Source organism: Podarcis muralis, chromosome Z, assembly GCF_964188315.1.
Source record: "Podarcis muralis chromosome Z, rPodMur119.hap1.1, whole genome shotgun sequence".
NCBI lineage: Eukaryota > Metazoa > Chordata > Lepidosauria > Squamata > Lacertidae > Podarcis > Podarcis muralis.
The window spans coordinates 4618707-4645548 of record NC_135673.1 but is presented as its reverse complement, the minus strand read 5'-3'; the positions used below and the strand labels follow the sequence as shown (position 1 = coordinate 4645548).

Sequence of the window (26842 nt, the reverse complement as noted above, 5' to 3'; positions counted from 1 at the left end):
AGCACTGTCATTCTCCCATCTGCCATCTGAATTGGTACTATTCTGGGTCAACTTACTCTGCTGCATGTGTAGATGAAAATGGCACCAAGTGTGGGGGAGGGGGCAGAACAGGTTTCAGATACAGGATATTAAGCATACACGTACTTCAGATTGAACTGGTTGCTTGCTTTGCAAGTTTTCATTTCCCAAATGACTGCCTTGGCAAGCGCAATACCTACCAGGCTCAACGCCGGTCTCGCGCTGCCGCTTCCCGCGCTCTCAAGGACCCGGGAGGAGGAAGGCGTGAAGGGAATCCCGAAGGCGCGAAAACCTCGCGCATGCACAGGCCTTCCGCCTGCGACAGCCCAGTAGGCCGGCCGAAGCGAGCGGCGATGGGATGTGGGAGGGAGCTCGCTTGCCGCCCCGTGTGTGCCTATGTGGGGCACGTTACAGCCCCGTGACGTCAGCGCCACGCAGGCAGCCAGGCAGGCAGACGGTGAGAGCCCTGCGCTGGGCGGCCTCTCCTCGCCGCCGCCGCCCCGCCTCTCGCCGCCCGACTCGCCCGCCTCCCTCCAGGCAACATCTCGCGGCACACCAGGCAACGTCTCGCGGCACACTAGTGTGCCGCGGAACACTGGTTGGGAAACACTGGTCTAGTCCTCATCTGAAGACTGCAAAAAACAAAGCCATGCTTCCCCTGCCCACCCCCCTAATATTCTTAAGAGGATCCCTTCTTCATTCTACAGAGTGGCTGGAAGTAAAAAGGTAAAGGTACCCCTGCCCGTACGGGCCAGTCTTGGCAGACTCTGGGGTTGTGCGCCCATCTCACTCAAGAGGCCGGGGGCCAGCGCTGTCCGGAGACACTTCCGGGTCACGTGGCCAGCGTGACAAAGCTGCATCTGGCGAGCCAGCGCAGCACACGGGACGCCGTTTACCTTCCCGCTGGTAAGCGGTCCCTATTTATCTACTTGCACCCGGGGGTGCTTTCGAACTGCTAGGTTGGCAGGCGCTGGGACCGAGCAGCGGGAGCGCACCCTGCCGCGGGGATTCGAACCGCCGACCTTTTGATCGGCAAGCCCTAGGCGCTGAGGCTTTTACCCACAGCGCCACCTGTGTCCCAACAGCTGGAAGTAGAGAGGCAGAAAAAGATCATCCTTTTCTTCCACTCTGCAGACAAGCCCTGGATTCTCCCTAAACCCACTTTCCTTCATATAAATTTATCATTTTGTCACCACAACTAATACATATTAAAACCCTATACAACTGATGGCAGAGACACCACCTTGAGTGTCCAGTTTGCAAACCCAGGACTTAAGTGTCCTTCAATGAACCCACTCCAAAATTTGTTTTGATTTTAAGCCATCACTGTGAGAGTCTGAGGTAGATAACACTTTAACATGCGCTATTTAAACCATCATAACTGGCAAGTATATTTCAAATTAAAAGCACATCATACATGGGTTTAAAAAGGGGAGGGGGAGGAAAAAGCCCCATTGAACTTAGTTGTGATTTACTTCTGAATAACAGGCAGATTCAGATCAGGATTGAAAACAACCTTTTTTCCTAAATTGTGCCCAAATTGCTTCTTTTGTTTCTTATATATTACATTTTATTGTATTACAATCTGAATTCCATAACATTATATTCATCTTAAGCCCTGTGAAATTCTTCCTGAGGTTTAATTTCTCATTTTTACCCTTTCATGCCTCAATTCCCCCTCTCCTACCTTACCATCTTTCTTGCCTTGGGCTCCCTGCCTATTAGCTACTATACCTGGTTTTGTGAAGATTTTTGGAGTGTTTTTATTTGGCTACCTTTTCATTTTTACTTGATTGATTCATTTTCACTTGTTTTTATTTGGCTGTCTTTTCATAGTGCAATATACAAATTTTAATAATAATAAATTGCCACAGTAAATGTGGCATCCCAGGTACCCAGAACCTTTCATATAAGTATAACATGACTTTGAAGGCCCAGCTGCTTAGGCAGTCCCACATACACAAACGAACGTTAACTTGGAATTGGGACTCTCCTTTCACATTTGCCTGGGTGTAAGCCCTTTTGACTTCAGTAGAATCTATTTCTATGTAGACATTGTTACACACACACACACACACACACACACCCCATACACTATTGCTGAGGCTGAGCCTCATTTATGGTTTGTGGTGTCCCGTTAAGAACGTCTATTTAAAATGTGATATTAACAATTTGTCACAGATTTGTGTGAATTGTGTGTTAGTTCATGCATTTCAAAAAAATAAATAGAAAGTGCTGCTACATGGGGTGGGAAGGGAATGGCAACTATCCATTCTGGTTTTTACCAGGTTCCAGGAGCCATTTGGCTCCTAGCTTTTATATTTCAGTTTCTAACACTGATTCTCTCAGCACGTCATGCCTCTTACAGGTATCCCTATTGGCAACTCCTTCAGAACAGCACCACGTTGCTTCCCCATGACTCCGAAGTGCACCTTTCCCAACCATGCCATCTTCTGTAAAGCACAGAATGTTTCATTGTCTTGGAATGGCTGAAATTGCTCTAAGTAGCAATGCAGACACTTATTATTCCACAAGGCTCATGAGATTGGAATGCCTGTCTTTTAAAAATATGAAACGAGGATTCTCATGGCCCTCTTGTGCCTCCAAAAAACAATGGATCTAAAAGTGAACAAGAGGCTCCCAAGGTGCTGGTCAGCACCAATCTTTCTGATGCTCTAGTAGTCTATACTTCCATAAAGAATGGTTTCTGGAACTAAATATGCTGGAATAGGAAGAAGGTTGCACATGCAATTATCCCCCAGTGGAGAACCTTTGGCCCTTCAGGTGTTGCAGAACCGCAGCTCCTATTATCCCAGACCACTGGCCATGCTTGCTGAACTACAGCTCCCATCAGCATCTGGAGGGATGAAGGCTTCTCACACCTGCCATAAATGGTGAAAGCTGCTGAGAAACATCCTCACCTGGAAGTCACCATTGCTAAATCCAGATATGTGTTGTCAGAAAGAGGAACAGACTGCATCCATTTTAGATAGTATTAGCCCAAACATACATATGGTTGATAATCATGAAAAGCTTGCAGCCATCCAATGGGGTGTACTATTATTTTTATATATAGCACCATTGGTGTACATGGCACTTTACAGAGTAACTAACTAAACCAAATATACAGGCCCCTGCCCTGAGGTGCTTACAATCTATATTTTAAAAAATAAGCAATAGTGAATTATACACAAATGCAAATACATGTACTTGGGCTCTGTGTCAGTTGGGAAGTGAGAACTAAGAAAAATAGGATGGGACTAAATGAAGAGCTTTACATATAAATTCATATTGAATATGTAGGATGCAGAGCAAGTAGGTGTTGAAGAGATATTATTTTGGTGGTAGCAGAATTCTGGGGAGCAGAGATGTGACAAAGAATGGCCAGGAAAAAGCATGTTGCAGTGGTCAAGACTAGCTGGAGCACAAACTAACAATTTAGCCAAGGAACCAGATTTCCACTGCCAGCCCCACCCTTATTTTGCATATGAGAACATGCCAGTTTTGAGTTACACACTAAATACAGGAAGTTAAGAAGAACAAAAAGAAGGGCGCCTAGACATTTTGTTTTGGCACCCACAACCAAGGTCCATATAGCCACATGGCTCCTAGCATTCTTATGTCAGTTTGTAGCATTGACCTGTTCATAGGGGTGTACTACAAAGCTGTGATTGAAGTTGGAGAGTAAATTGAGGTGGCTTAGGAGAAAAGTTAAATCATGCACAAAGGTAATGATTCTCCCAGAATCCTAGAAATTTGAATGAGACAAGAATGTATGGCAAATACATGCACATGGATGTAAAATGCCAAAGCACAAATTCTCTTCTGTGCTGGGAGTAAGCATAACTGTTAAGTTTCACAACGCACACATGCTGTAGTAAGTTTATGAATGTGCCTGCTTTGGAAGCCAGCTCAGGACAGGCTATAGAAGGGTAAATGTATGGTATATTGGGTTCCGCAGGCAAAGAAGAACCTTCAGCAACTTGAAACAGTATTTGCTCACTAAAAGTAAATAATCTTCTATGAAATATTGTAGGGAACCAATTGACTATAGAAATGGCTGCTATGACCAATGACCATAATATGATAATAGCATGATTGTATTGGTCACCCAGGGTTCAGTCACCCCAGTAAAAACAAAAAAGAAAAGAAAAAAAGCCATAGCCCCTCACACCATTTCAGAAGTGAAAACAAGGACATGCTTATTAATGCTTCTACACATCACTGCCAAAGGCTTCCTACCACCACTACTACACGTTGGAATATTGTCTCCATACGCTGTGTTCTGCTGCAAAAGAATGAATTCCGCCAACTTAAAAGTTGAGAAAGTTACTATAGCTTCATTAATGATATACTGTACTAGGAAAACATCATTGTCCTACATATATTATCACCTAAAAATGAGCATCCGTATACGAAGTGGCAGGCAGCAGTCCATCCACTATCAGCTGCAACTGATAGATTTACAAATTATGAATTATAAATACAGCAACCTTCAGAAATGTGCAGCTACCTGGATGAAGGGAAGAAGAAGCAGTGAACACTGGCTTCATATACATATTTCAAGCATTTTTAATACTAACTCAGTTAAAAGCTGAAGGCATTATAACTCAACTCTAACCATGCCACTATGATTCTACACTAATGTTATGATACACATGCTGCTCTGGGAATCAGGTTATTATAAATTAACACCTGGAACAAGTAGATAAAGCTATATACTTTACACATACATGAGTATGTATAATGGTGTTTGTTTTTACATCTCTCATCCAATTTGAACAGCTTTTAAAGAGGATTGGACAAATTCGTGGAGTACAAGACTATCAGTGGTTGCTGGGACCAGTTGCCAGTTGCTGGGAATTGCAGGTGGGCAGAGAGCTGTTTGCACATCTTGCATGCTTCCTACAAGCACATCAGTCAAGCACATCAGGCTCATCTTACTGTTCTTGTATCACTTGTACAGTAACATGATAAAGACTAATTAAAAACTGCAATTTCAGTCATATGGTTGTTTATTTCCTTGACATCTATCTGATGGGAGGCCATTCCACAGGGCGGGTGCCACTACCGATAAGGCCCTCTGCCTGGTTCCCTGTAACTTCACTTCTCGCTGTAAGGGAACTGCCAGAAGGCCCTCAGAGCTGGACCTCAGTATCTGGGCTGAACGATGGGGGTGGAGATGCTCCTTCAGGTATACAGTCATACCTGATGTTGCGTCCACTTCAGGTTACGTGTTTTCATGTTGCGTCCCATGGCAACCAGGAAGTACCGGTACGGGTTACTTCTGGGCTTCGCCGCTCACGCATGTGCTGAAACACTAAATCGCACGTGTGCAGAAGCAATAAATTGTGCCACGTGGAGACACGGCGCTTTGGCTTGCATCCGTTCTGTGTTAAGGATGGGCCTCCGGAACGGATCCCGTCCGTAACACGAGGTTCCACTGTATTGGGTCGAGGCCATTTAGGAAACGTACTGGGAGCCAATGGAGGTCTTTCATGACCAAAGTCAACAAAAAATATAAATATCCCAATTTATTTACTCATTTGAGAAGACATCTGAAGACAGCCCTGTTTAGGGAAGTTTTTAATGACTGGTGTTTTATCATGTTTTTAATATTCTGTTGGGAGCCACCCAGAGTGGCTGGGGAAAGCCAGCCAGTTGGGCAGAGTATAAATAATAAATTGGTGGTGGTGGGTGTAAATAATAAATTTTTGTTGTTTGCTGAACAGACTCTTGGGCTAGCATTTTTGTTGCTGCTGTTGATATTTTTTATAACTTTGTTTTTAGATCTAATGATTTATGTGGAAATTGTTCAGATTTGGTTGTGCATTTTTAAAATGTGTTTTATTTCTTGTTTGTGACAAAATGTAATTGTTTATTTTTTCATATCATAAGCATGGTTCAAACTATAGAAAGGCTCAATACAAATAAAATGATGCATGTAATAATAATAATAATAATAATAATAATTTTTATTTATACCCCGCCCTCCCCAGCCAGAGTCAGGCTCAAGGTGACTAACACCAGTAAAATTACAGTAAAAACATAAGGGGGGGCAATTTAAAATACAGTGGTACCTCAGGTTACATACGCTTCAGGTTACAGACTCCGCTAACCCAGAAATAGTGCTTCAGGTTAAGAACTTTGCTTCAGGATGAGAACAGAAATTGTGCTCCGGCGGTGCGGCAGCAGCAGGAGGCCCCATTAGCTAAAGTGGTGCTTCAGGTTAAGAACAGTTTCAGGTTAAGTACGGACCTCCGGAACGAATTAAGTACTTAACCTGAGGTACCACTGTACAGGTTAAAATGCAATTTAAAATGCAGCCTCATTTTAAAAGAAGCCCATAGCCCAAAACCATAAGGGGAGGGAAACATAAGGGTCAGACTGAGTCCAAACCAAAGGCCAGGCGGAACAGCTCTGTCTTGCAGGCCCTGTGGAAAGATGTCAAGTCCCGCAGGGCCCTGGTCTCTTGTGACAGAGCGTTCCACCAAGTCGGGGCCAGTACTGAAAAGGCCCTGGCCCTAGTTGAGACCAATCTAACCACCCTGAGACCTCCAAAATGTTGTCATTTGTGGACCTTAAGGTTCTCCGCGGGGCAGACCAGGAGAGGCGGTCCCGTATTATCTTTTAAATTAAGGTTTGCAACAAATTAGCCTTCCCCCCCCCCCAAACGATTTAGCATCGAAAGAAGCTGTATCATAAAACGAGAACAAGGGGCGGGAAGAAGGAAAGAGGGTCACGGGCCCTTCGCGAGAGGTGGCTACGAAGCGGTGGGTGAAAGAAGCAGGTCTGGCGGAGGAATTGCGGAAGGGCTTACCCACACATCCCTCTCGGAGCGCTGAAGCCCGAGACGCTGCAGGCCGATTAACAAGTCGTGGACGCAGAGAGCGCCGTCGCGGTTCACGTCCAGCTGGAGGAAGAGGCTCCGCAGGCGCCGCTCCTGCTCCGGGGGCGAAGCGAAAGAAGCAGGAGGGGACGAGCCGCCGCTTCCATCAAGGGCGGGTATGGCGGGGCCCCCCGCCACCGCCGCGCTCAAAGGGGTCGCCGTGGCGGCGGCAGCGCCGGCGCCGCACTGGCAGAGGACGCCGTTCACCACCGGGGAAGCCAGCGAGCGCCGCGCGCTAGCCGGCATGCCCAGTTGCCTCAGCCGCCACGCACGCGCACCCCCCACCCTTGAGGCAGCTCGCCGGGAAATGGCGCCGCGCCTGCTTCAAAGGAGCCGGCCTCTTTCTCTTTTACCCACCCGGCCTGCGCGCGCCGCTCGCTGATTGGCTAATTGTGTCAACGTAACGGAAGCGAGTCACCTGGTTGGCCAGATCAGTGTGTCGTCACCCGAACCGCCGGCAAAAAAAAAAATAGGGGGAAAGGAAGGGGCTCGCGACGCCCTCTATTAACCAATCAAAAGGGGGGATGGAAGGTCCTATGAAGCCAAAGGAGGCGGGGACGCAAAAAGGACAGGGCACCGGGCGGCACATGACTCGGGCGTCTTCCCCCTCCCATCCGCTTCTTTCCACCCACCCAACCCTGTGTTTCGCTGGCTTTCTTGACAGGCACGAGTACCGGTAAAGTACTACATATACACATTTCGTGCGCTTTCTGATGAGACGGGCAGGACGGCACGAAAGCCTCTCAGCCAATGAAAATGAAGGATTGGCAAGATGGCGTGCAGCGATTGGAGAACGAGATTTGGGTAAGGAGGGGGATGGCCTATTGGCCAATGTAACTGCATACGGACAGCTAGTAGGCGTCGAGGCAAAAAATAGGCAGGAGGCGGAACTTCAAATGTGATAGGCAAGACTGTGGCGGAGCGGTGTGGAGGGGTGTAATTTGCATATGACGGACATGACTGTTACCCAATCCGCAACCAGTAAGTGCTGCCCTACGTCTAATAAGGCGGGACAAACAGCTAGACGAGGGATAGCGGTCTTTGGCGCAAATCCAAAGCGAGCCAATAGTAGCGAAGCGTTGCGGGTGGGGGTGGACACCGGGTCGTGAAAGGCAGGAGGACAGTCCAATAAAAGTGGAGAGACAAGAGACGCTGATTCTGGAAGCCATTACGCCACTGCCGCAGACTAGAGGCCCTCTTTGGTGTGGGATTCGACCGGTAGTTGGGGTACGCAATTTGCGTATTATTCTTTTTGTGTGTTTTTTTAAAAAGTATTTATTATTTTGGGAAATATAAATGGGGAGCGAGGAAGGGGCTCCCCTGAGGGCAGTTAGGGCTCCAGCCTCGCCTGAGGCCGGCGAGGCAGTTATCCAAGGTCCCCACCCTCCTTCTAGGCGTTGGGCCTTTCCTGGGTTCCCCTCAGCGCCCTCTGGCGCTCTTTGCCGCCGCCTCCCTCAACCTTCCCCTCACGCCCATCTTCTCCTTTATCCTGTGCTGGGTTTACCTCAGCAAACTCCCTTCCACGGAATCATAGCATCGTAGAGTTGGGAGGGATCCCAGGGGTCATCTAGTCCAGCCCGCTGCGATACAGGAATCTCGACTAAAGCATCCCTGACATATTGCCATCCATCAGGGGATTCTCCCCCCCTCATTCTCCATTAGAAATATTTAATTATTATTTATTTGTTAAATTGTTTATTAAACCCTTCACCCAAAGATCGCAGTGTGGTTCACACCCGCCCACACATATCTTGAACGTTGGAAGTTTCATATCATTCTTCCTTCCTCCTTTCCTCGGAAACCACAAACTTCCAAAGAAATCATGTTTTATTTACCCTCTTCCTTTTTCTCTCCCCCACCCCCATAGTCATCCTTTTTTTCTTCTCCATCTTAAATTTAAAACTAGTTCTTTTTCTTCTCCCTTCCCTCAAGAAATCACACTGGCATTTTAAAACAGTATGTTTTCGTTCCTCCTGCCCAGCATACTCTTGGGTGTCCAGTATGGGTCATGCGTGGAGTAGCCCCATTGAAATCAATGGGCACAGGCAAGGGGTAGTTGGATACAGCCCCTGGATTAGATTTTTTTTCCTTCCTCAGAAACTTATTTGTTTCCCCCCTTCCTCTTCTGCTCCCATAAATTAAACGAATACAGGCAGGTCTCTGCTTATGCTGGAGGTTACAGTCCAGAGGGGTAGCACGTAAAGCCAAAATAGTGTATAGTCAAAACACATTGGGTGCAATGGCAGGTAGGATTGCCAAATGTTCTTTTACTGGACTCCCACCCTTTTAAAAAATAATTGTCAAGTGTGTACAGCTGGAGGGGGGGATTGCCAAGTGTGTACAGCCGAATACGCGTAAGTTAAATACTTGCAAGTTGTGAGTTACGTGCATTCATTATATTTCAGGGGTTTTTTTACTGAAATTACACTGTGCGATGTAATGAAATTTTAGTTTTCACTTCTCTTGTGACAGGAAACTCCTTTTTTGTAATTATCTTGATTAGCACCATTGACCCTAAAAATTACTGATTTTTTTAATGGTACAATACCATTCATGTCTACTCAGAGGTAAGCCCTGTTTATTTCAGTGGTGCTTACTGCAGGGTGAGTCTAGAACTGAACTGCAGCCTTAATTTCAGGACTGCACCATCCCAATCTTGCTTACTCAGAAGTTAGTCCCATTGTACTCAGTGGGACTTCCCATATATGTGTGCATAAAATCACAGTCTTAATAACACAGTCACACATATCCCTTTCATCCGCCTCCTGCCATTTTTAAATAGTAAATCCACCACCCCATCATTGTGCATACAGGACACCTGGCTCTTCAAAACCAATAATGCATACTGTTCCCACTTGTTTCTGTATTTTAGACCAGCAGACCCCCTCTCCCCAGAAAAACCCTTTTGAAACTGATCTTCAAAAAGTTGCCATATAAATCTAATAATCAACTGCATTGGCCAAAATATAGTAACATCTTCCTGCCCAGTCTTTGCAATTTATGGCTCTGATAATTTATAAGTACTGTATCTCTTGAAGATAATGCTGCCTCCTGGTACAAAAAAAGGCCAAACTTTAGTCCTTCAAGGAGACCCTGCTGGGTGGCCTCTGCTGGATTGTATTTGGTAATAATGCAAAAGGACACCTACTTGGTGACAGCACCCACCCTCTGGAATGCCCTCCCTCAAGAAATTTGTGGAGAGATGATCAATGACCTTTAAGTGCTTCTCAGTAAATTGCCCCAGCTTTCTTGGTACGTTTGACTGGTGTTGTGTGTGTGTGTGTGTGTGTGTGTGTACTAAGTTTTATTTGTATTAAAGAGTTGTGTTTTGTTTTGATCTCATTACATCAAGGTTTTAGGAAATTTTATTGAATGTTTTTTATTGTTTTCATGTAAACTGGTTATAGAGGTTTTTATTATACTAACCACTTTGGTCACAAGGAATAACCTTGCTTCTCAACTTTTTCTAGAGTTTAGTTGTTTACTGCAGCCAGATCTGTGTCCTTGGCAGCTGCATTTCAACCTTCCCAGACATCCTGATATCCTGTTTTGTCTCTGGACTTCAGCAAGGCCCACAGCACCCAGTTTGCTTTGGGACTTGAACATTCCATGGCAATGGCATCCCCTCCGGCTCCGCCGGCTAAAAAGCGGAAAATGAACTTCTCGGAACGAGAAGTGGAGATAATTGTGGAGGAGCTTGAGCGGAGCAAGCACCTACTGATCAACCACTTCAATGCTGGTGTACCACTGGCTGCTAAGGCTGCTGCTTGGCACAACATCCTGCGCCGTGTTAATGCTGTTGCTACCTGCCGCCGGGAGCTGCCTGAAGTCAAGAAAAAATGGTCTGATCTCAAGACGGAGGTGCGACGCAAGGTGGCGCAGGTCCGGGCTGCAATGGAAGGAGGTGGCGATGGCCAGGATGGAGGTGTTGAGGGCCAAGATGCTGAAGATCCATTAGGAGTCACAGCTGCTCCAGTTATTCTAACTCCCATGCAGCAGCGCATCTGTAACTTGCTGGGGGAAGCCACCATTATTAGCCTGCCTGCTGGAGACTGCACTTCAGATGGATCAGAGATACCTATTACTGCTGCAGCCACAACAGTCACCCTTACTCAGAGTGAGTGTGCTGTTTCTTCCTTCCCCATGTTATACACAATGCTTAACTTAAACATTCGGTGAAATAAAGTTATTTGATTTCTTAGATTGTACGCTAACCTGTAATCCTCAAATGAAGGGAAGCATAGAAATTTGATGGTTAATAATGAAAATACTGCAATGGATAATAAGCCTCCACTTGAAGCATCCAGCTGAAAGTCTGTAAATTTTGATAAGCCTGCTTTGCAATGGGGGCTGAATAATTTTGTTTGCAACTGTAAGTAGAACTAACTTTGGATTATAACCCTCAATCTTCTCATTTGTGGCTTGAGTCAAGATTATGGATTTTTCTCACGCATCTTTCTTACCATTGCCAGGCTGTTTTGTGTTATCACCCACAGTGCCTTGTCAAAACCATTTTGTTTTTGTGCTATTGTTACTGGTTCTTTTGCATTTTCTTTCCCTCTTACCTTGTTCTTCTCTGTTCCAATCCTTCCAAAAGAGCGCAGATAAAATCCTTGTGTAAACTTCAGGATTTTCTTTTAGAATGCTTTAATTCTTCCAGTTATTACTATGTAAACTGCTATGTGAAGACCACAGCGAAATTTGAAGTGTAAAAAAACAGCAGAATATATTAAGAAACATGTTGAAGAGGGATGAAATTAGATGATGGAACCTTAAAACGCAATTACAGTGGTACCTCGGGTTACATACGCTTCAGGTTACAGACTCCACTAACCCAGAAATAGTGCTTCAGGTTAAGAACTTTGCTTCAGGATGAGAACAGAAATCGTGCTCCAGCGACGTGGCAGCAGCGGGAGGCCCCATTAGCTAAAGTGCTGCTTCAGGTTAAGAACAGTTTCAGGTTAAGAACGGACCTCCAGAACGAATTAAGTACGAAACCATAGGTACCACTGTATATGTAATTTGGGTTATAAACATTGGTGCTGTTGAGTGGAAAATCACTAGTTTTGTTGAATTGGAATATAGTTGTTGAGTAACAAATGTAACTTTCTATAAGGAAAAAAGATTAAAATATCATAAAGGTAAAGGTACCCCTGCCCGTACGGGCCAGTCGTGTCCGACTCTAGGGTTGTGCGCTCATCTCACTTAAGAGGCCGGGAGCCAGCACTGTCCGGAGACACTTCCGGGTCACGTGGCCAGCGTGACGAAGCTGCTCTGGTGAGCCAGCACCAGCGCAGCGCACGGAAACGCCGTTACCTTCCCGCTATAAAGTGGTACCTATTTATCTACTTGCACTTAGGGGTGCTTTCGAACTGCTAGGTGGGCAGGAGCTGGGACCGAAAGACAGGAGCTCACCCCACCGCGGGGATTTGAACCGCCGACCATACGATCGGCAAGTCCTAGGCACTGAGGTTTTACCCACAGCACCACCAATATCATATAAACGTATAAATATTGTAGCTTAAATAAAATTTCCTTCCTCTTCTTCTTAGTTCCAGCTGAGACAACATACCATAGTTTGGAGGATGGTGTTGTGGAGTACTGCACAACAGAAGCTCCGACCACAGTCACTGCCGAGGCCCCCTTAGAGATGATGGCTCAACAAGCAGAAGTCTCTGTGAAGCCTCAGGAACTGAAGAGCCGCATTGCCCTGAACTCAGCCAAGCTCCTGCAGGAGCAGCGAGTGACCAATCTCCACATGAAAGAGATGGCCCAGAACATCGAGCAGCAAAATGACCTCCTGCAGATGATCCGCCGCTCTCAGGAAGTACAGGCATGTGCCCAGGAGCGCCAAGCCCAGGCCATGGAAGGGATGCAGGCTGCTCTGAATGCTCTTGTGCAGATCCTTCGCCCCATGATTAAGGACTTCCGCCGGTTTCTACAGAGCAATGCTCCTGCTCCTTAAGTGGCCTCAGACCCCAGCAGAGCAGCCCAAAACGGACAGTATGGCATCATTCAATGAAATAAAATGGACAGTATGGCATCAATGAAATAAAATGGACAAAATGGCATCATTCAGTGAAATAAAATGGACAAGATGGCATCATGCAATTAAGTGAAGCCTTCCAGGCACAGACTTGATCAAGAGAATGAGCAGGGTATTTCTTTGTATTTGACAGTGTCTGCAAACTGATTCAGTGCCTGCCTTTTTATTATTATTATTATTATTATTGGCTGAAAACCTATTCTGGATTATTTCTGCTCTTGCTTTTTGTTTTTTAAAATGTGTGCACCGTTTTTAGATGTGGCCTGCATAGAGCATATGTGACAAATGCATAATTTAACATTGAACTTTCAGAATTGGGAAAATAGATTTTATATAAAAGAGAAACTTTTTTGTTTTCATTTATTGTGTTAAGGAAGACCATTTTCATGAATTGTAGGTAAGCATTAGCTTTGTCACATAATGGCAAAAGTCAACAAAAGAAAGCATCAAACGTTTTAATTGTCAAGGAGTCAGTCAAATTCATTTTCAAAAGTAATTGGCTGTCATAAAAATGCAGATTTGAGGTATTTCAGTATAATACCTCATTGTGCACAGCACACTGACCCCCATGCTGTACAGTAAAATTTTGTCTATTCCATTGAGCTTCTGAGGCAAGCAAAGAAATCCTATAAATAATGAGGTTTTTTCCTATCTATATATAAATAAATAACAATTTTTCTCCCTACTCTTCAAGAAGGAAATTCTCTGAAGAACTCTTTTGAGAAATCTGTCCCTAGGAGTGGAGGGAAGAACAGGGTACATAATAAGCAGTATTTTCTCTTAGCCGTAGCAATACTCCCCATGTATGCCATTACAATTAAAATGCTCGCTCTTTGGCTACTTGCTTAGACATGCATAGCAACACAACTGGAATAGTTAGCTATGTGTGTGTACATGCAGCTGTAAAATAAAATAGCTTTGATGGTTATGCATTGGACCAGGCTAGGCTTTTGTCATCAACTGTCACACAAGCTGGTCAGGTTTCTTTTACAGTGGTACCTCGGTTTTTGAACGTAAACCGTTCCGGAAGACCGTTCAAATTCTGAAACGTTCAAAAACTGAAAACTCAATAGCTGACTGATAGCATTCAGGATCTTGCACTCGGCGGAAGCTGCATGGCGTGTCCGACTTCCGAAAAGTGTTCAAAAACCGAAATATTTGCTTCCAAGTTTACAGCGTTCAAAAACCGAAATGTTCGTTAATGGAGAAGTTTAAAAACCAAGGTACCACTGTATTTATTTATTGAATTTCTATACCATCCTTAATCCAAGGATCCCAGGGCAGTTTACATATAAAAACACATAACATAGTAACTAACAATAATTAACAATAAAAATAATTACTGCAGCCCAGTCAGAGGTGGGCTAGCACCTTTGTTTGAAAGAGCGTTCTGTGTTGACAGTCTGTAACTCTTACTGCCTTGCCTGATTGGGCTAACTGGTGTTACAATACTTTTTTTTTCTAAACTAAAGAGCTCCAAACATTTGGCTGGAGCTATCATCCCTGGCCATTGTTGCCTGAGACTGATGGGAGTTTTATTCAAAAACATATGGGAGGCATCAGTTTAGAAAAGGCTGCTTTAGCTTTTTCTCACAGGAAAAGTACTCCAAATTTTATTCATGGCTAGCAATAAGTGTTGGAAATCCTGGAAGCTAAGACTCAAGTTTAGGACAAGTACTCTGGTGAGAGCCCCAGCAGAGATATAACATGGGGGGGGGGGGGAGAGAGAAAAGTGTGGTAATGTTAAATCTTTAAAATGTGAACTTTCCCACGAATCCTACTCCCTAGGACACAAATAGACCACATATCTGGTAAGTTATGTAAACATTTTGCATGCAAAACTTTAAAGATAAGATTCATCAGCTTTTCCATACCAGTAAGAAAAACGTGCACAGACAATAAAATGCTGCTTAGCTACAAGATGGTACAAGTTCCTTAACAACTGGTGTAGGAAAATGCTAGTTACAGACTCCATTCTTGTCTGAAGCAAAAGAGGCTGGTTAAAGCCATGTTGCTGAGCTGGAGGAACTAGCTCAATCCTCCTCACACACTGAATTCACATGCAGGCTGAGTATAACAAAAGGTTTGGTTGCCCATTTCCCCCCAAGGTAGAAAGTGTTGACAGCTGTCTCAATCAGTATGTAACCCAGTGTCAGCTGGGTATTTAGGTCCAGATTGAATTGTTGACCAATTCAGCCTCAGAAGCTACAGAGAATGGCTCTGCCTGACATGGGTTCCACCTACTGTTTGGGTTGCCTGACTTCCGTCCTTCCAGGTAAATGGAGTGCCAGTTACTTCCAAGAATGGAGCAGACACATTTGACAGACTATATACACCTCAGTGGCAGAGTACTTCCTTTGCATATATAACAGGGATGGGGCATGTCAGGACCTCCAGGTGTTCTGGGACTCCCATCGTCCCCAGCCAGCTTGGCCAATGTTCAAGGATAATGGTAACTGGAATTCAGCAACACCCTGGTAGCACCACTTAGTAGATGACAGGAAAGGCATTTGTTTGCCTCAGACCTGGAAAAGCAACTGCCAGACACAAGTACAGTAGTAGAAAAATTTGGGGTACATGGACAAATACAGTACAGTGGTACCTCGGGTTAAGAACTTAATTCGTTCTGAAGGTCCGTTCTTAACCTGAAACTGTTCTTAACCTGAGGTACCACTTTAGCTAATGGGGCCTCCTGCTGCTGCTGTGCTGCCGGAGCACAATTTCTGTTCTCATCCTGAAGCAAAGTTCTTAACCCGAGGTACTATTTCTGTAACCTGAAGCGTCTGTAACCCGAGGTACCACTGTAGTCTCATCTGGTGAGACTATTTGTCCTATTTCTGTCCAATTCCATTTCTGACCTGGTGGTGGTGCTATCCATCCATTCTTGTCTTATTTTTGAAAGCTGTTCCTTCAAAGTAGAACAAATAACATAAAAGACCTTAGCTAAATTTGAGGACCTTATTTAACTAAGCAATATTGCTAAATAAAATATGCAGTCTGACATACGGAGAGGCCTAGAGCTGCAGTGCTACAGCTACGTGCTGTGAGTCTGAGCAAATATTTTACAAACTGGCTGGTTTGTGCCATCATACTATAGTGTTTTCAGTTATATTTTGTATAGTGAAACATCATAGAGAAAATCTGATCAAGCCAAGAGCGTGGCAAAAGTGAAGTCTTTTACCAGCAGGTATTGGAAACCCCCAGATCCTTTGGACTCCCATAAATTCTGAACGTTGACCATGCTAGCCGAAGCTGATGGGAATTGGAATTTCAACACATTTGTAGGTCACCACACTGGCTGCCCCAATTTACTGCGACACTCACGTGCGAGGAAAGATTAGGTGCTGAGTTTATTGCTTCAATCCGGGGGGGAGGGGGGGAGGACAAGAGAGTTCTCATAAACACACCACAAGGTACACATACACATCCCTTGACACATGCAGACACATGACCACACACTTCACAGCTGGTACAGGTGCTGTGACTGCAAGGTGACTGGTCTAGGAGTTCAGAGTGACGAGGACATAAGAACTTTCTTTATGTATGCTACAACAGCAGCAAGAATACTCATTGCAAAGTATTGGAAGACACAAGATCTACCCACCCGGGAAGAATGGCAGATGAAGCTGATGGACTACATGGAGTTGGCGGAAATGACTGGCAGAATCCGAGACCAGGGAGAAGAGTCGGTGGAAGAAGATTGGAAAAAAATTAAAGTATATTTACAGAAATATTGTAAAATAAATGAATGTTAGAAGGATGCTGGAAAGAAGTTATATGACTTTAGCAGAAATGTTATAAAGAATTAAGTAAAAATAGATTGTTAACGGGTCAAAGTGTAAAATTTAAGGTTAAATTGCGTCTGATAAATTATGGAACAAAATTTGAGAAAGAGGGAAAGGACTTGCTGAAACAATTAATTGAATTAGAATACAAAAAAGGAAGTGTGAGGAAGTCAAGGAAACAAGTAAATGAAAGATAAAGATATGAAAATACTGGATGGGTTTTTTTTAAAAAATGTTTTTGTTTTTAAATGTTTTTGTTTTTTCTTTTGTATTGTTTTGCTGTTTTGTTTTTTATTGTATTTTCTTTTATTTTTGAAGTATTGTAACTTTTTATTGTTTGTTTTTCTTTTTTTCTGTAATTGTTAAACTTTAATAAATATCATTTAAAAAAAAAAACAGAGTGAGGAGGACATAGCAAGACCCTGGCATCAGATGTGTCATGCTGCTCCAGGTGGATGCAAAGTTTGTATTGCCTAAAATACGCTGGGTTTTTTTGCCCATGATATTACAGAGGAGGCTGATCATTCAGACAAAGGAGCACATCCCAGCCAACTTCAGTCTGCCCCTCAGGCCTGTCCTCACCTGCCTGCCAATGTGGCACTGGTTATGTTTCCTCCTCCTCCTTAGTCTCAGTATTGCCCTTGTACAGTTCAGCAGGGAGAAGGAGGAGGGCAAAGCTAGAATTAGTTGGCTCTGCCCATCACTGGCTCTGGCTCCACCTACTGTTGGCCTCCACCCTAACTTGCACCCTATGAGTTGCACTGGGCGCCAGCCATTTCTGGGCTCTTGTTTCCACAGCTATTGGTACCCCTCCTAAGCACATACTTAGTTTGCCTGTTGGGTAATCCAGCATTGTTTGGGAGCAGGCCATCTGGCAAATACCCTGGTCCCAAACTATTTAGGGTTTTATGATCGGCACCTTGAATTGAGTCTGGAAATTAATGGGGAGCCAACACGGGTTGAGTGAAACCAGAGTAATATGTTCCTAATGGTTACTCCCCAGAAAACACTGTTGCTAAATACGGCATCGTTAGTGCTAGCGTCGACTTGAGCTCTGCATCAGTTGATGTGGTTTTTATTATTTTTACCAGTCTTTTATTAGCTTTTATCAGCCTCAGTATTTTATCTATGTCATTTGGCAGCTATTATATTCACAAAGCTTGAGTTAAGGGCTTGAGTTAAAAGTCTTAGAGAAAGTCTTGGAAAGTCTCAGAGAAAGCCTTAATTGGCTCCAGCTCAACTAAAGCTACCAACTACTTATCAGCAGGAGTGGAGATTAAACACCCTATCGTGGGAGGACGCCGAGCTTCCTGATTTATAGCAGAAATTAGTAGCGGCTCTATCTCTGGGAAAATGTCCAGGAAAAAGAAACGACCGGCCTCTTCTCCACAAGTGAGCCCACAGCAGAAGAGCAAGCAGAGTAAACTGGACGATTTTGTAAGAGCACAGAACTCAGAACCTACTACATCAAATAGAACTCATTTCCAGGTAGGGGAATAATAAATTATATTAATGTGGCCTTTCAGTTGCATCCTGTGTATATTGACAGCAAACTTAATTATCTAGATGTGGATTATTATGCAAATAAAGCAGCACTATTCATACCCAAGATGGAGGGCAGCTTGAAACAGCCCACAGAGGCTCAATGGCCACAGAATGCTGAATAATGAAAAATCACGGGGTAGGGGAATGGAATGGAGTAGCTTGGGAAAGGGCATGGTTGGTAAGCTCACTGCACTGCAACATTTCATGGCAAGTCCCACAAGCTAATTGTTATGTACTGTACTGAGCTGAATCCTAGATCAATAGGATCCAGAATGCAGCAGTCTCATTGGTCTGCAGGAACCACCCAATCCAGCTCCAGCTGGAAGTGAATCAGCGACCTCATTGGCCTGCAGGAGCAGCCAATCAGGCCAGTGGCGTAGCGTGGGTTGTCAGCACCCGGGGCAAGGCAAGTAATTTGCGCCCCCTAACCCGTGGATTTGCGCCCCCTAACCCGTGGATTTGCGCCCCCTAACCTGTGGATTTGCCCTAACCCCAGATCTTGCGCCCGGTGCGGCCGGGCCCCCCCTGCACCCCCCACGCTACGCCACTGAATCAGGCTCCTGGATGAAGTGAATCAGCAACCTGATTGGCCTGCAGGAGCAGCCAATCAGGCTTCTGGAGGAGGTGAATCCACAACCTGATTGGCCTACAGGAGCCGCCCAGAATTAGCCAATCACGTGGGGCCCATAGACGTTTTGGTGAAAGTTTCGTTCATTGCTACCATGATCTGAATAAAGAGCATGAAATTCTCTTTCCGAGTATATTTCACTAATGAAAAATACAAGAGAATTGAAGAGTTGCACATAGTCTGTTATCAACTTAAGCTGAGAAAATACAAGAGTCAGTCACTGTCATAGAATAATCCTCCTAGTGGGGATAGGTAAAGGTAAAGGTACCCCTGACCATTAGGTCCAGTCGCAGACGACTCTGGGGTTGTGTGCTCATCTAACTCTATAAGCCGAGGGAACCGGCGTTTGTCCGCAGACAGCTTCCGGGTCATGTGGCCAGCATGACTAACGCGCTTCTGGCGAACCAGAGCAGCGCACGGAAATGCCGTTTACCCTCCCGCCGGAGCGGTACCTATTTATCTATTTGCACTTTGACGTGCTTTCGAACTTCTAGGCGGGCAGGAGCAGGGACCAAGCAACGGGAGCTCACCCCATCGTGGGGATTCGAACAGCCAACCTTCCGATTGGCAAGCCCTAGGCTCAGTGGTTTAGGCCACAGTGCCACCCGTGTCCCCAGTGGGGATACATATATGCATATATTACTTCACAGTTTTGCAGAGCTTTCTACAGCACTTGCACCTCAACCGATGAGGGCAACCACTCACCCAGCCACCCATCACATACTTTAAACTACCGTATTTTTCGCTCTATAGGACGCACCCAACCAGGGGACCATGTTTTAGAGGGGGAGAACAAGAAGAATAAAAATCTCCCCCTCTCTGCTCAGCGCCCCTTCAGCGAAGCGGCAGGAGAAAAGGAGCCCCTTCCATTTCTCCTCCCGCTTCGCTGAATGGGCACTGCGCAGCTCTCCCTCTCTGCTGAAGCCAGAAGAGTCTTGCTCTCCTGGCTTCAGCAAAAGGAACCCGAAGCCTCCAGAGCGCAGCGGGACCTCCCGCTGCGCTCCGGAGGCTTCAGGCGGCTATCCCTGAAGCCTGGAGAGCGAGAGGGGTCAGTGTGCACTGACCCCTCTCACTCTCCAGGCTTCAGCGAAAGCAACGCGAAGCCTCCGGAGCATGGAAGGAGCGCTCCCTCTGCGCTTCGGAGGCTTCGCGTTGCTATCGCTGAAGCCAAGGAGCCTGCATTCGCTCCATAGGACGCACACACATTTCCCCTTAATTTTTGGAGGGGGGAAAGTGCGTCCTATAGAGCAAAAAATACAGTAGGTGGCCCTTTCTTACATTCCAAATCAGGGAGAAAAGGGTCACCAATATGGCACATGACATAGGCAGGCCAACTTCCCTGGAAGGGAGAAAATCGCTTGGAGCAACTGAATATAAAGGGTTTAGGGACAGTGGGGCAAAGTTTATTTTTGAAATACAATTCATGACATTCTGGGCCCCTCCAAATTACTTGGCTTTTTGTTGGTGTATTCTGCATTGTGTCATTTATGTAATAACAGTGCATTAGTGGTGAATTTATATTGTGGACCCTCCACACATCATTCCACCTTATGATTAATTCAGCAAGAAGTTGTGGGACATGCAGTGATGGGTGGCAGTGGGAAGCAGTATGTCCATTCCAAAACATTTGCAGGCACCATCTTGAGCACAAATCCTCATGCATGAACAATAAACAGGACATCTGCAGCTACAAGAGGGGAGCCTTTTCCCAACAGCAGCCAGCATGTAGCGAGGGATTCAGAGAGCTCACTGATGCATGATCACCGAACAAACTTTTTCACAAAAATCAGCACCCAAGAGAAAAACTCCCCTTCTAGTCCTTTAGCTTAGGAAAAAGGGACCGAATGGTTTTTCAGACCACCAGGGATAGGAAGAGACTCAACATGTAGCAGTTGCATTGGAAGCAAGTAAGCAAGACCACGGTAGGAACTTCAACCCCATCCTGGAGACCAGAAGTGCCAACCACCGGTGCCTTTTTTTCATATGTGAAGACTGGCATTTCTCCCCAATATCTAGTCTCAACCAATCGTGTCCTCAGCCGAAACTGCATGAAGGATGGCTTTCCTGACACGGGTGGCGCTGTGGGTTAAACCACAGAGCCTAGGACTTGCCGATCAGAAGGTCAGCGGTTCGAATCCCCGCGACGGGGTGAGCTCCCATTGCTTGGTCCCTGCTCCTGCCAACCTAGCAGTTCAAAAGCACGTCAACGTGCAAGTAGATCAATAGGTACTGCTCTGGCGGGAAGGTAAACAGTGTTTCCGTGCGCTGCTCTGGTTAACCAGAACTGGCTTAGTCATGCTGGCCACATGACCCAGAAGCTGTACGCCGGCTCCCTCGGCCAATAAAGCGAGATGAGCGCCGCAACCCCAGAGTCGGCCACAACTGGACCTAACGGTCAGGGGTCCCTTTACCTTTTTATGGATTAAAATGCATATAAAAGGCAACATCAGAAAATTCATTCTTGCAATATATTAGGCAAAACTGCATACAAACGTTTTATTCTATAAAATATTTCATTATTTTCATTTTTCATTGTTAATTAAATATGGTGGGGGACATGTGCTCCTTCAGCGCTCAGCTCTCACCTGTAGCTCCTAGAAGCTGGAGGCACATGCCGTTTCTTGAGACAGATGGATGTCAACTACATTCACTTTTCTAGTTGCCTTTTTATGGAGAAAGCCTCCCTGTTTTCTCTTTATTTTTTCACCCTACTTGAAACAGACTTCATACCTACCTAATATTTGCAAGCTATCTTTACATTCAAAACAACTTAGCTTGAAGTGTAAACAAATATTTATTCCCAACTCACATTGTTGCATAGACCTTTAATTTAATACTGGCTTTTCTGGTCACCAAGTATAGTATTTTTATTTATTTTTTGGATTCTCTTTTTAAAACCCTTATCTTGGTATTTTCTTAGATTTTCAGTTTAAATTTTTAAATTATCATTCAGGGACTTTTTTAAAAGTCCACCATCACTCCACAACTTACTGTCTCTCTTTTTATTTGGATTTCTTCTTCAGCCTTTAATTTTCTTTCAATTTCAATTTAAAACAAAAATTTTGCCTCTCCTAACACTTTTTAGAAAGAGATACCTAAGGTAGGTTTATTTATTTACACATTTAAAAAAATCCAAACCTACCCTTTTTTGGAACATGGTGGCTTAAAACAAGCATTTAAAAATCAGAATACCACACTAAGATATATTAAAATGATAAAGCAGTAAAATACATTTAAAATGCAGTAGATAAAACCCACAGCATTAATATCCATTTAAAATAAAAATGGGTGGTCTCTGTTTTTTATGGTTCATTTAAAACGGATTTTACCTTTTGTATCCTTATTGTACACCACTGAGAAACTGCAGTGTTAAGCAGTATATAAATGGCTGAATTAAGTAAATAATATGAACTGTATCTCCTTTTTTAAGGTTTAAGCTGTAATTAATATTTCAGTAGGGTAAAATCCCCCAGGTTTCCTTTAGAAAAAAATCACTTTAATTTTTCAAGAGAAAGCCCTTCTATGCTGCTTTTGGTTTCATTTTAAAGCCCATTTCATCTTCTCTAGCCTCCCTCTCCTAACATTTCTGGCGAGTAATTACAGATCCTACAGGTAATCCAACACAAAGGTTAGCGCTATGACTAGTACAGTACTGCAGAGCAAGGTAGGCTCACTCCCTAGAATGTGATTGCTCCTTCCACCACCTGCTGGTCACAATAACACAAAAAAATAGTTCCTTGCAACATTGACAGGATGCATACACAGATGTGTTCATTTTCAGTGAGTAACCACTGCTTTGGTGGGAGATTAGCATTCATTTCCCATATTAATACGTCCTGGAAATAACTAAGAGAATTTCACAAGGGTTCTTATGTTTCCTTTTTGTTAGGACAGTAGCCCATCTCCCCAGTTCTTGAAATTTGATCTTAACCTAAATGATTCTTGAAATGACTGGGCAGTCCTATGAATGTTGTCTCAGATGTTACTCTTGGTATATTCTGTGGGCCATGTTCAGTGCTTTTTTTTTCCTGGGGGGACACGCAGGGGTATGCATACCCCTAAACATTTTGTGAATCTAAGTTTGGCCTAATTGAGGGGCAGTATTTCAGTATGAGTAGGAAAATGAGAGTACCCATAAACATTTTCTTTTTTTAGGAAAAAAGCACTGGCCACGTTCATCGACCCATTTGAGCTAGTGGGTTCAATGTTGCGAAAGTTCCATGGGCACCAGTCCCAAAATGGCAGTAGGGAGACATGGCATAATACAAAATAGCTGCCACAACTAAAAGAACAGAGCAAAGAGACAGGGCCACAAAATTGTGTGGGGATGCCTCCTTCCACCACAAATTAATGAGGGTAAATACTGTTATGTACTGAAGTTCTCACCCTGGGCCAGCAGGGGGATACTGTAGATAGTTTTCACTCAGTCCGCATATGCAAATAAGGAATTGAAAGTGATGTTCAGTGACTGGATAGTTACAGAATGTTGTTACTGTTGCTTTGTAGTTGAGCTCTATATAAGCAGGTTGGCTCAACCCTTCAGTTCAGTTCTGTCCTGGCCTGTGAATAAACAAGAGCTGTTTGAAGAATCACTGTGTCGTCTGATATGTTCACCCACAACTTAACAAATACCACTGCAATCACTCATAGATCACTCTATGCATCTCTCTCCTCTGTTTCAACACTTGCTCTCTTAGAGTATAGGAAGCTATATGCCCATTGGAAGACACTTCCCCAGTCATGGCTACAGCAGCACCCACATACCCTGCCCACAGCTCCAATGTCCCTCCTGCACCCGCCTTCTCACTCACCTACATGGAATTTCTGGTCACCTATGGCTACTGGGCAAGTTGTTAAATATAAGGCTGGTCCATGTCTTGTTATTGCTTTCCATTGTTTACCCAACAGGCACACGTTCCAATGTCCCAAATACTACTACACCTAAAGCCTTCATACCTTGAGGGGTCTTTTTTCTAAATGCAGGAGTGGGCATAAAATGTGGCCTCCAGACCTCTCCAGAGGCCTTTCCAGAAGTCTTTCCAGGTCAAACCCTCACTTGTCCTACTTCATACCCCAAAAGTGTTTTTCCTGGCTGAAGTGTGCCTTTGAACACTGATAATGCCTCTTGCTTATCTGGACGGTGGCTAGAGCATATGTGCAGAAACTAGCCCACACTACAAAGGACATTTTTTACATTCATTTGCTCCTCCCACTTTTGTCTGTGGCCCTCACCACCATGGGTACTTGGCCATCATAGGGTTGCCCTGAAGGAAATGTGACCTTTGGGCACCCACCTGTTTTAATGTATAGTCACCAACATCCATCACTGGAGGATGTTAATTGCTATGACTGACATATGTACCTTTGCAAGGAAATCTGAGCCCAATCCACAAAACTTGAAACTCATTTTCCATAGTTAATGAATATGCTCCTTCTCAAAAATAATGGAGGGTGGCTAAGCAACACTACAAAAACATTAAGTAATGCTTACCCCAAACCCCTTTAAAAATTCTAATTTATCACAGATTCATTCAGAGTGTCAGCCAGCAGAAAGAGGTTTCACACTAATAAACATTCCCAGTGAGGCTCTTTAATCCCCATTCTATTTGCCTGCCTTTTATCAAGGAAAATGCACATCCATGGGAATTCAACTTTGTTAAATTGCAGTATGTTGAGCAATTCTCCAGGCATTTTCCCAAGCCTGTTTATTTTTAACATCAGTCATGTTTTCCAATTAATTACAAAGCCAACACTTGGGGGGGGGGGAAATGTTTCTGATGAAAGCTGTAGAATAAATATATGTGAGAACAGCAGGATTTATAATGCTAGGAAACTTTTAGCATTCCCTGCCTGTTGCTGTAAACGTGTAGCAGGAGTCCAAAGAGGAAGTAAAGAGTAATAATCACAAGAGAGATGTTTAACCTTTGTATCATACTGTACTAAGAACTTGGAAAACATTATTCCTTTTTTTTCCAGTGAGGGAAATGAATACTACAAAAGATACTTTAAGGTAAGCTCCAGACTGTCAGTATTTTGCGGGAGAGATTCAGTCACATACCAGAACTTTAGTACGTACTGCAGAAGTAAAGTGGATCAAGGCGGTCTCTCACTTTGGCACAACAAATCCACAATCTTTTATGGTTAAAAAAGTGATGGGGGGGGGATGCTCTGAAAAATGTAGGATGAATTAATAATTGACAGTTATATAGAATAACCCGATGCAAGCAAATCAGGCAGAATGCTCATTATTGTATAATCTCCCTGCAAATACTGTATGCAATAATGAAGAGTGGAGAACATATAACCTCCTTTTAAGCTTTGTGCAAGCAAATCAGGATGAATGCTCAGTAAACAGATCATCTTTAGATGCCCTAACTCAGGGGTCTGCAACCTTTAAGACAAAAAGAGCCACTTGGACCCGTTTCCGAAAAAGCAACAACAACTGGGAGCCGCAAAACCATTGCGACATTTAAAACAAATATATCTCCGGAGCCGCGAGCTGGGAAGGTGACGTCGGGACGGTGCGTGACTAACGCATGCACCGCCCCCATGCGACGTCACAGCCAGTACAGCGCCCGCCACAGTGAGGAGTGTTGGGGCGCACAATGCGCCTCCTCCCCTCGCTAGTATCCGCCCCGGAGCCGCGGCAAAGATGTAAAAGAGCCACATGCGGCTCCGGAGCCGCGGGTTGCAGACCCCTGCCCTAACTCTTAGGCCAGGGGGCAAGCTGATTTTGTTTTATCACTCTCCATCTTCTTTTTGCATGTGTGGGAAACCCTTGTCCCACCAGTTGTTGCTGAAGTACGACTCCCACGAGCCCCGGCAAGCATGGGATGTTTTGCAGCTGGAAAAAGAATAGGAGATGGGGATGGAACAAGTCAATAGAACAAGCAAATTCTAGCACAAATTCTTCATTAAGTTACATAAAAACACAACAATCTTTTAAAGGCAGTGGTGAACTGTTGAAGGCTGGGGCTGGGCACAATAATCTGTTAAATGTCCACTCCCAAGGCTTAGATCAGGAATGGGGAACCTATTGCCTTCTAGGTGTTGCTACACAAACAGTGCCTTGTATGGTTACACTACTACATGCCGGTCTGGCTGTTTGGATATCTGAAACTGCAGTGTGTATAGTGAGGTTTGGGTACTAATTATTTGTGATTGGCTAAGTGATTTTTTTGTATAAAGAGAATTTGGATAGTGGGGCATACATTTATTTGCTTTCCATCAACGGACTCTTCTTACATTCTTGCTCTACCTAATGCTAAGGCTAGCCCTGGGTGCAACCTTGCTTTGCTGGTAACAGAGGCAGGAATATGCTTCCCTTCTGTTCTCTAGTCCTGTAGCAATAAAGTGCTTAATTTCCAGAAAAAGAGATACACACACCTTACATGTATCTTAGTGTGTGTGTGTTTTTCCTGTTGCTAGGTTGCATGTGTGTTAGAATGTGTCAGGCAACAGAGATGGAAATTCCCGGGTGTCAAAAAAAGGTTATTTATCTTTGCCACTACGGCGGCCCCTGTTTTGTTAGCCCCAAAATGGAAAACAAGTGAGGTCCCAACCAAAGAAGAATGGCAACTTAAACTGATGGAATATGTGCAGCTTGCAGCTCTAACTTATAGAACAAGAAGAACATTTGTTTAAAGAAGATTGGAAAATGTTTATTTAATATATGGGGGAAACATCTGAAAACGTTGGCAGCATTAAGATAAATTCAAGAGTATAAATAAGTTTTGATGGAAGCCCTAGTTCAGGTGGGACCTGCCACAAAAATTAGTGAAGAGCTCCTTGTTGCAGCCAGCCATATACCCTTCTGCATGATACTCCATTCCAGTTCTTACCAGGTTTACATATTATTTTTTACAGCCAACAGCCAACAAGCTTGGGCTGGTCATTTCCCCCTGGGTCTGGCCCCACCCCATAGGACTGGT

The 26842-nt window shown here is 44.4% G+C and overlaps 2 protein-coding genes across 5 annotated transcripts in view; one reads left to right on the top strand and one right to left on the bottom strand.

Moving 5' to 3' along the window:
• SLC25A25 (solute carrier family 25 member 25) overlaps nucleotides 1-7222 on the bottom strand; it is a 42172-nt gene extending 34950 nt beyond the window's left edge. Inside the window, exon 1 of one of the 2 annotated variants that reach the window (XM_028714442.2) lies at nucleotides 6839-7222. In XM_028714442.2, the coding sequence (XP_028570275.2) occupies nucleotides 6839-7153 (315 nt within the window). In that variant the 5' untranslated portion in view covers nucleotides 7154-7222. The remainder of the gene's footprint in view (nucleotides 1-6838) is intronic. The other variant, XM_028714443.2, reaches the window with a different exon arrangement.
• Nucleotides 7223-7399: 177 nt separating this feature from the next.
• NAIF1 (nuclear apoptosis inducing factor 1) lies at nucleotides 7400-13298 on the top strand. 3 transcript variants are annotated; one of them, XM_028714452.2, is made up of 3 exons: nucleotides 7400-7583; nucleotides 10378-11024; nucleotides 12460-13298. In XM_028714452.2, exons 2-3 carry the CDS (start codon nucleotides 10517-10519, stop codon nucleotides 12870-12872), a joined length of 921 nt encoding a protein of 306 aa, XP_028570285.1. In that variant the 5' UTR covers nucleotides 7400-7583; nucleotides 10378-10516; the 3' UTR covers nucleotides 12873-13298. The 3 variants fall into 3 exon arrangements, with proteins under 3 accessions (XP_028570285.1, XP_028570283.1, XP_028570282.1); XM_028714450.2 differs by lacking the exon at nucleotides 7400-7583 and adding an exon at nucleotides 7590-7711; XM_028714449.2 differs by lacking the exon at nucleotides 7400-7583 and adding an exon at nucleotides 7927-8134.
• Nucleotides 13299-26842: the final 13544 nt, after the last annotated feature.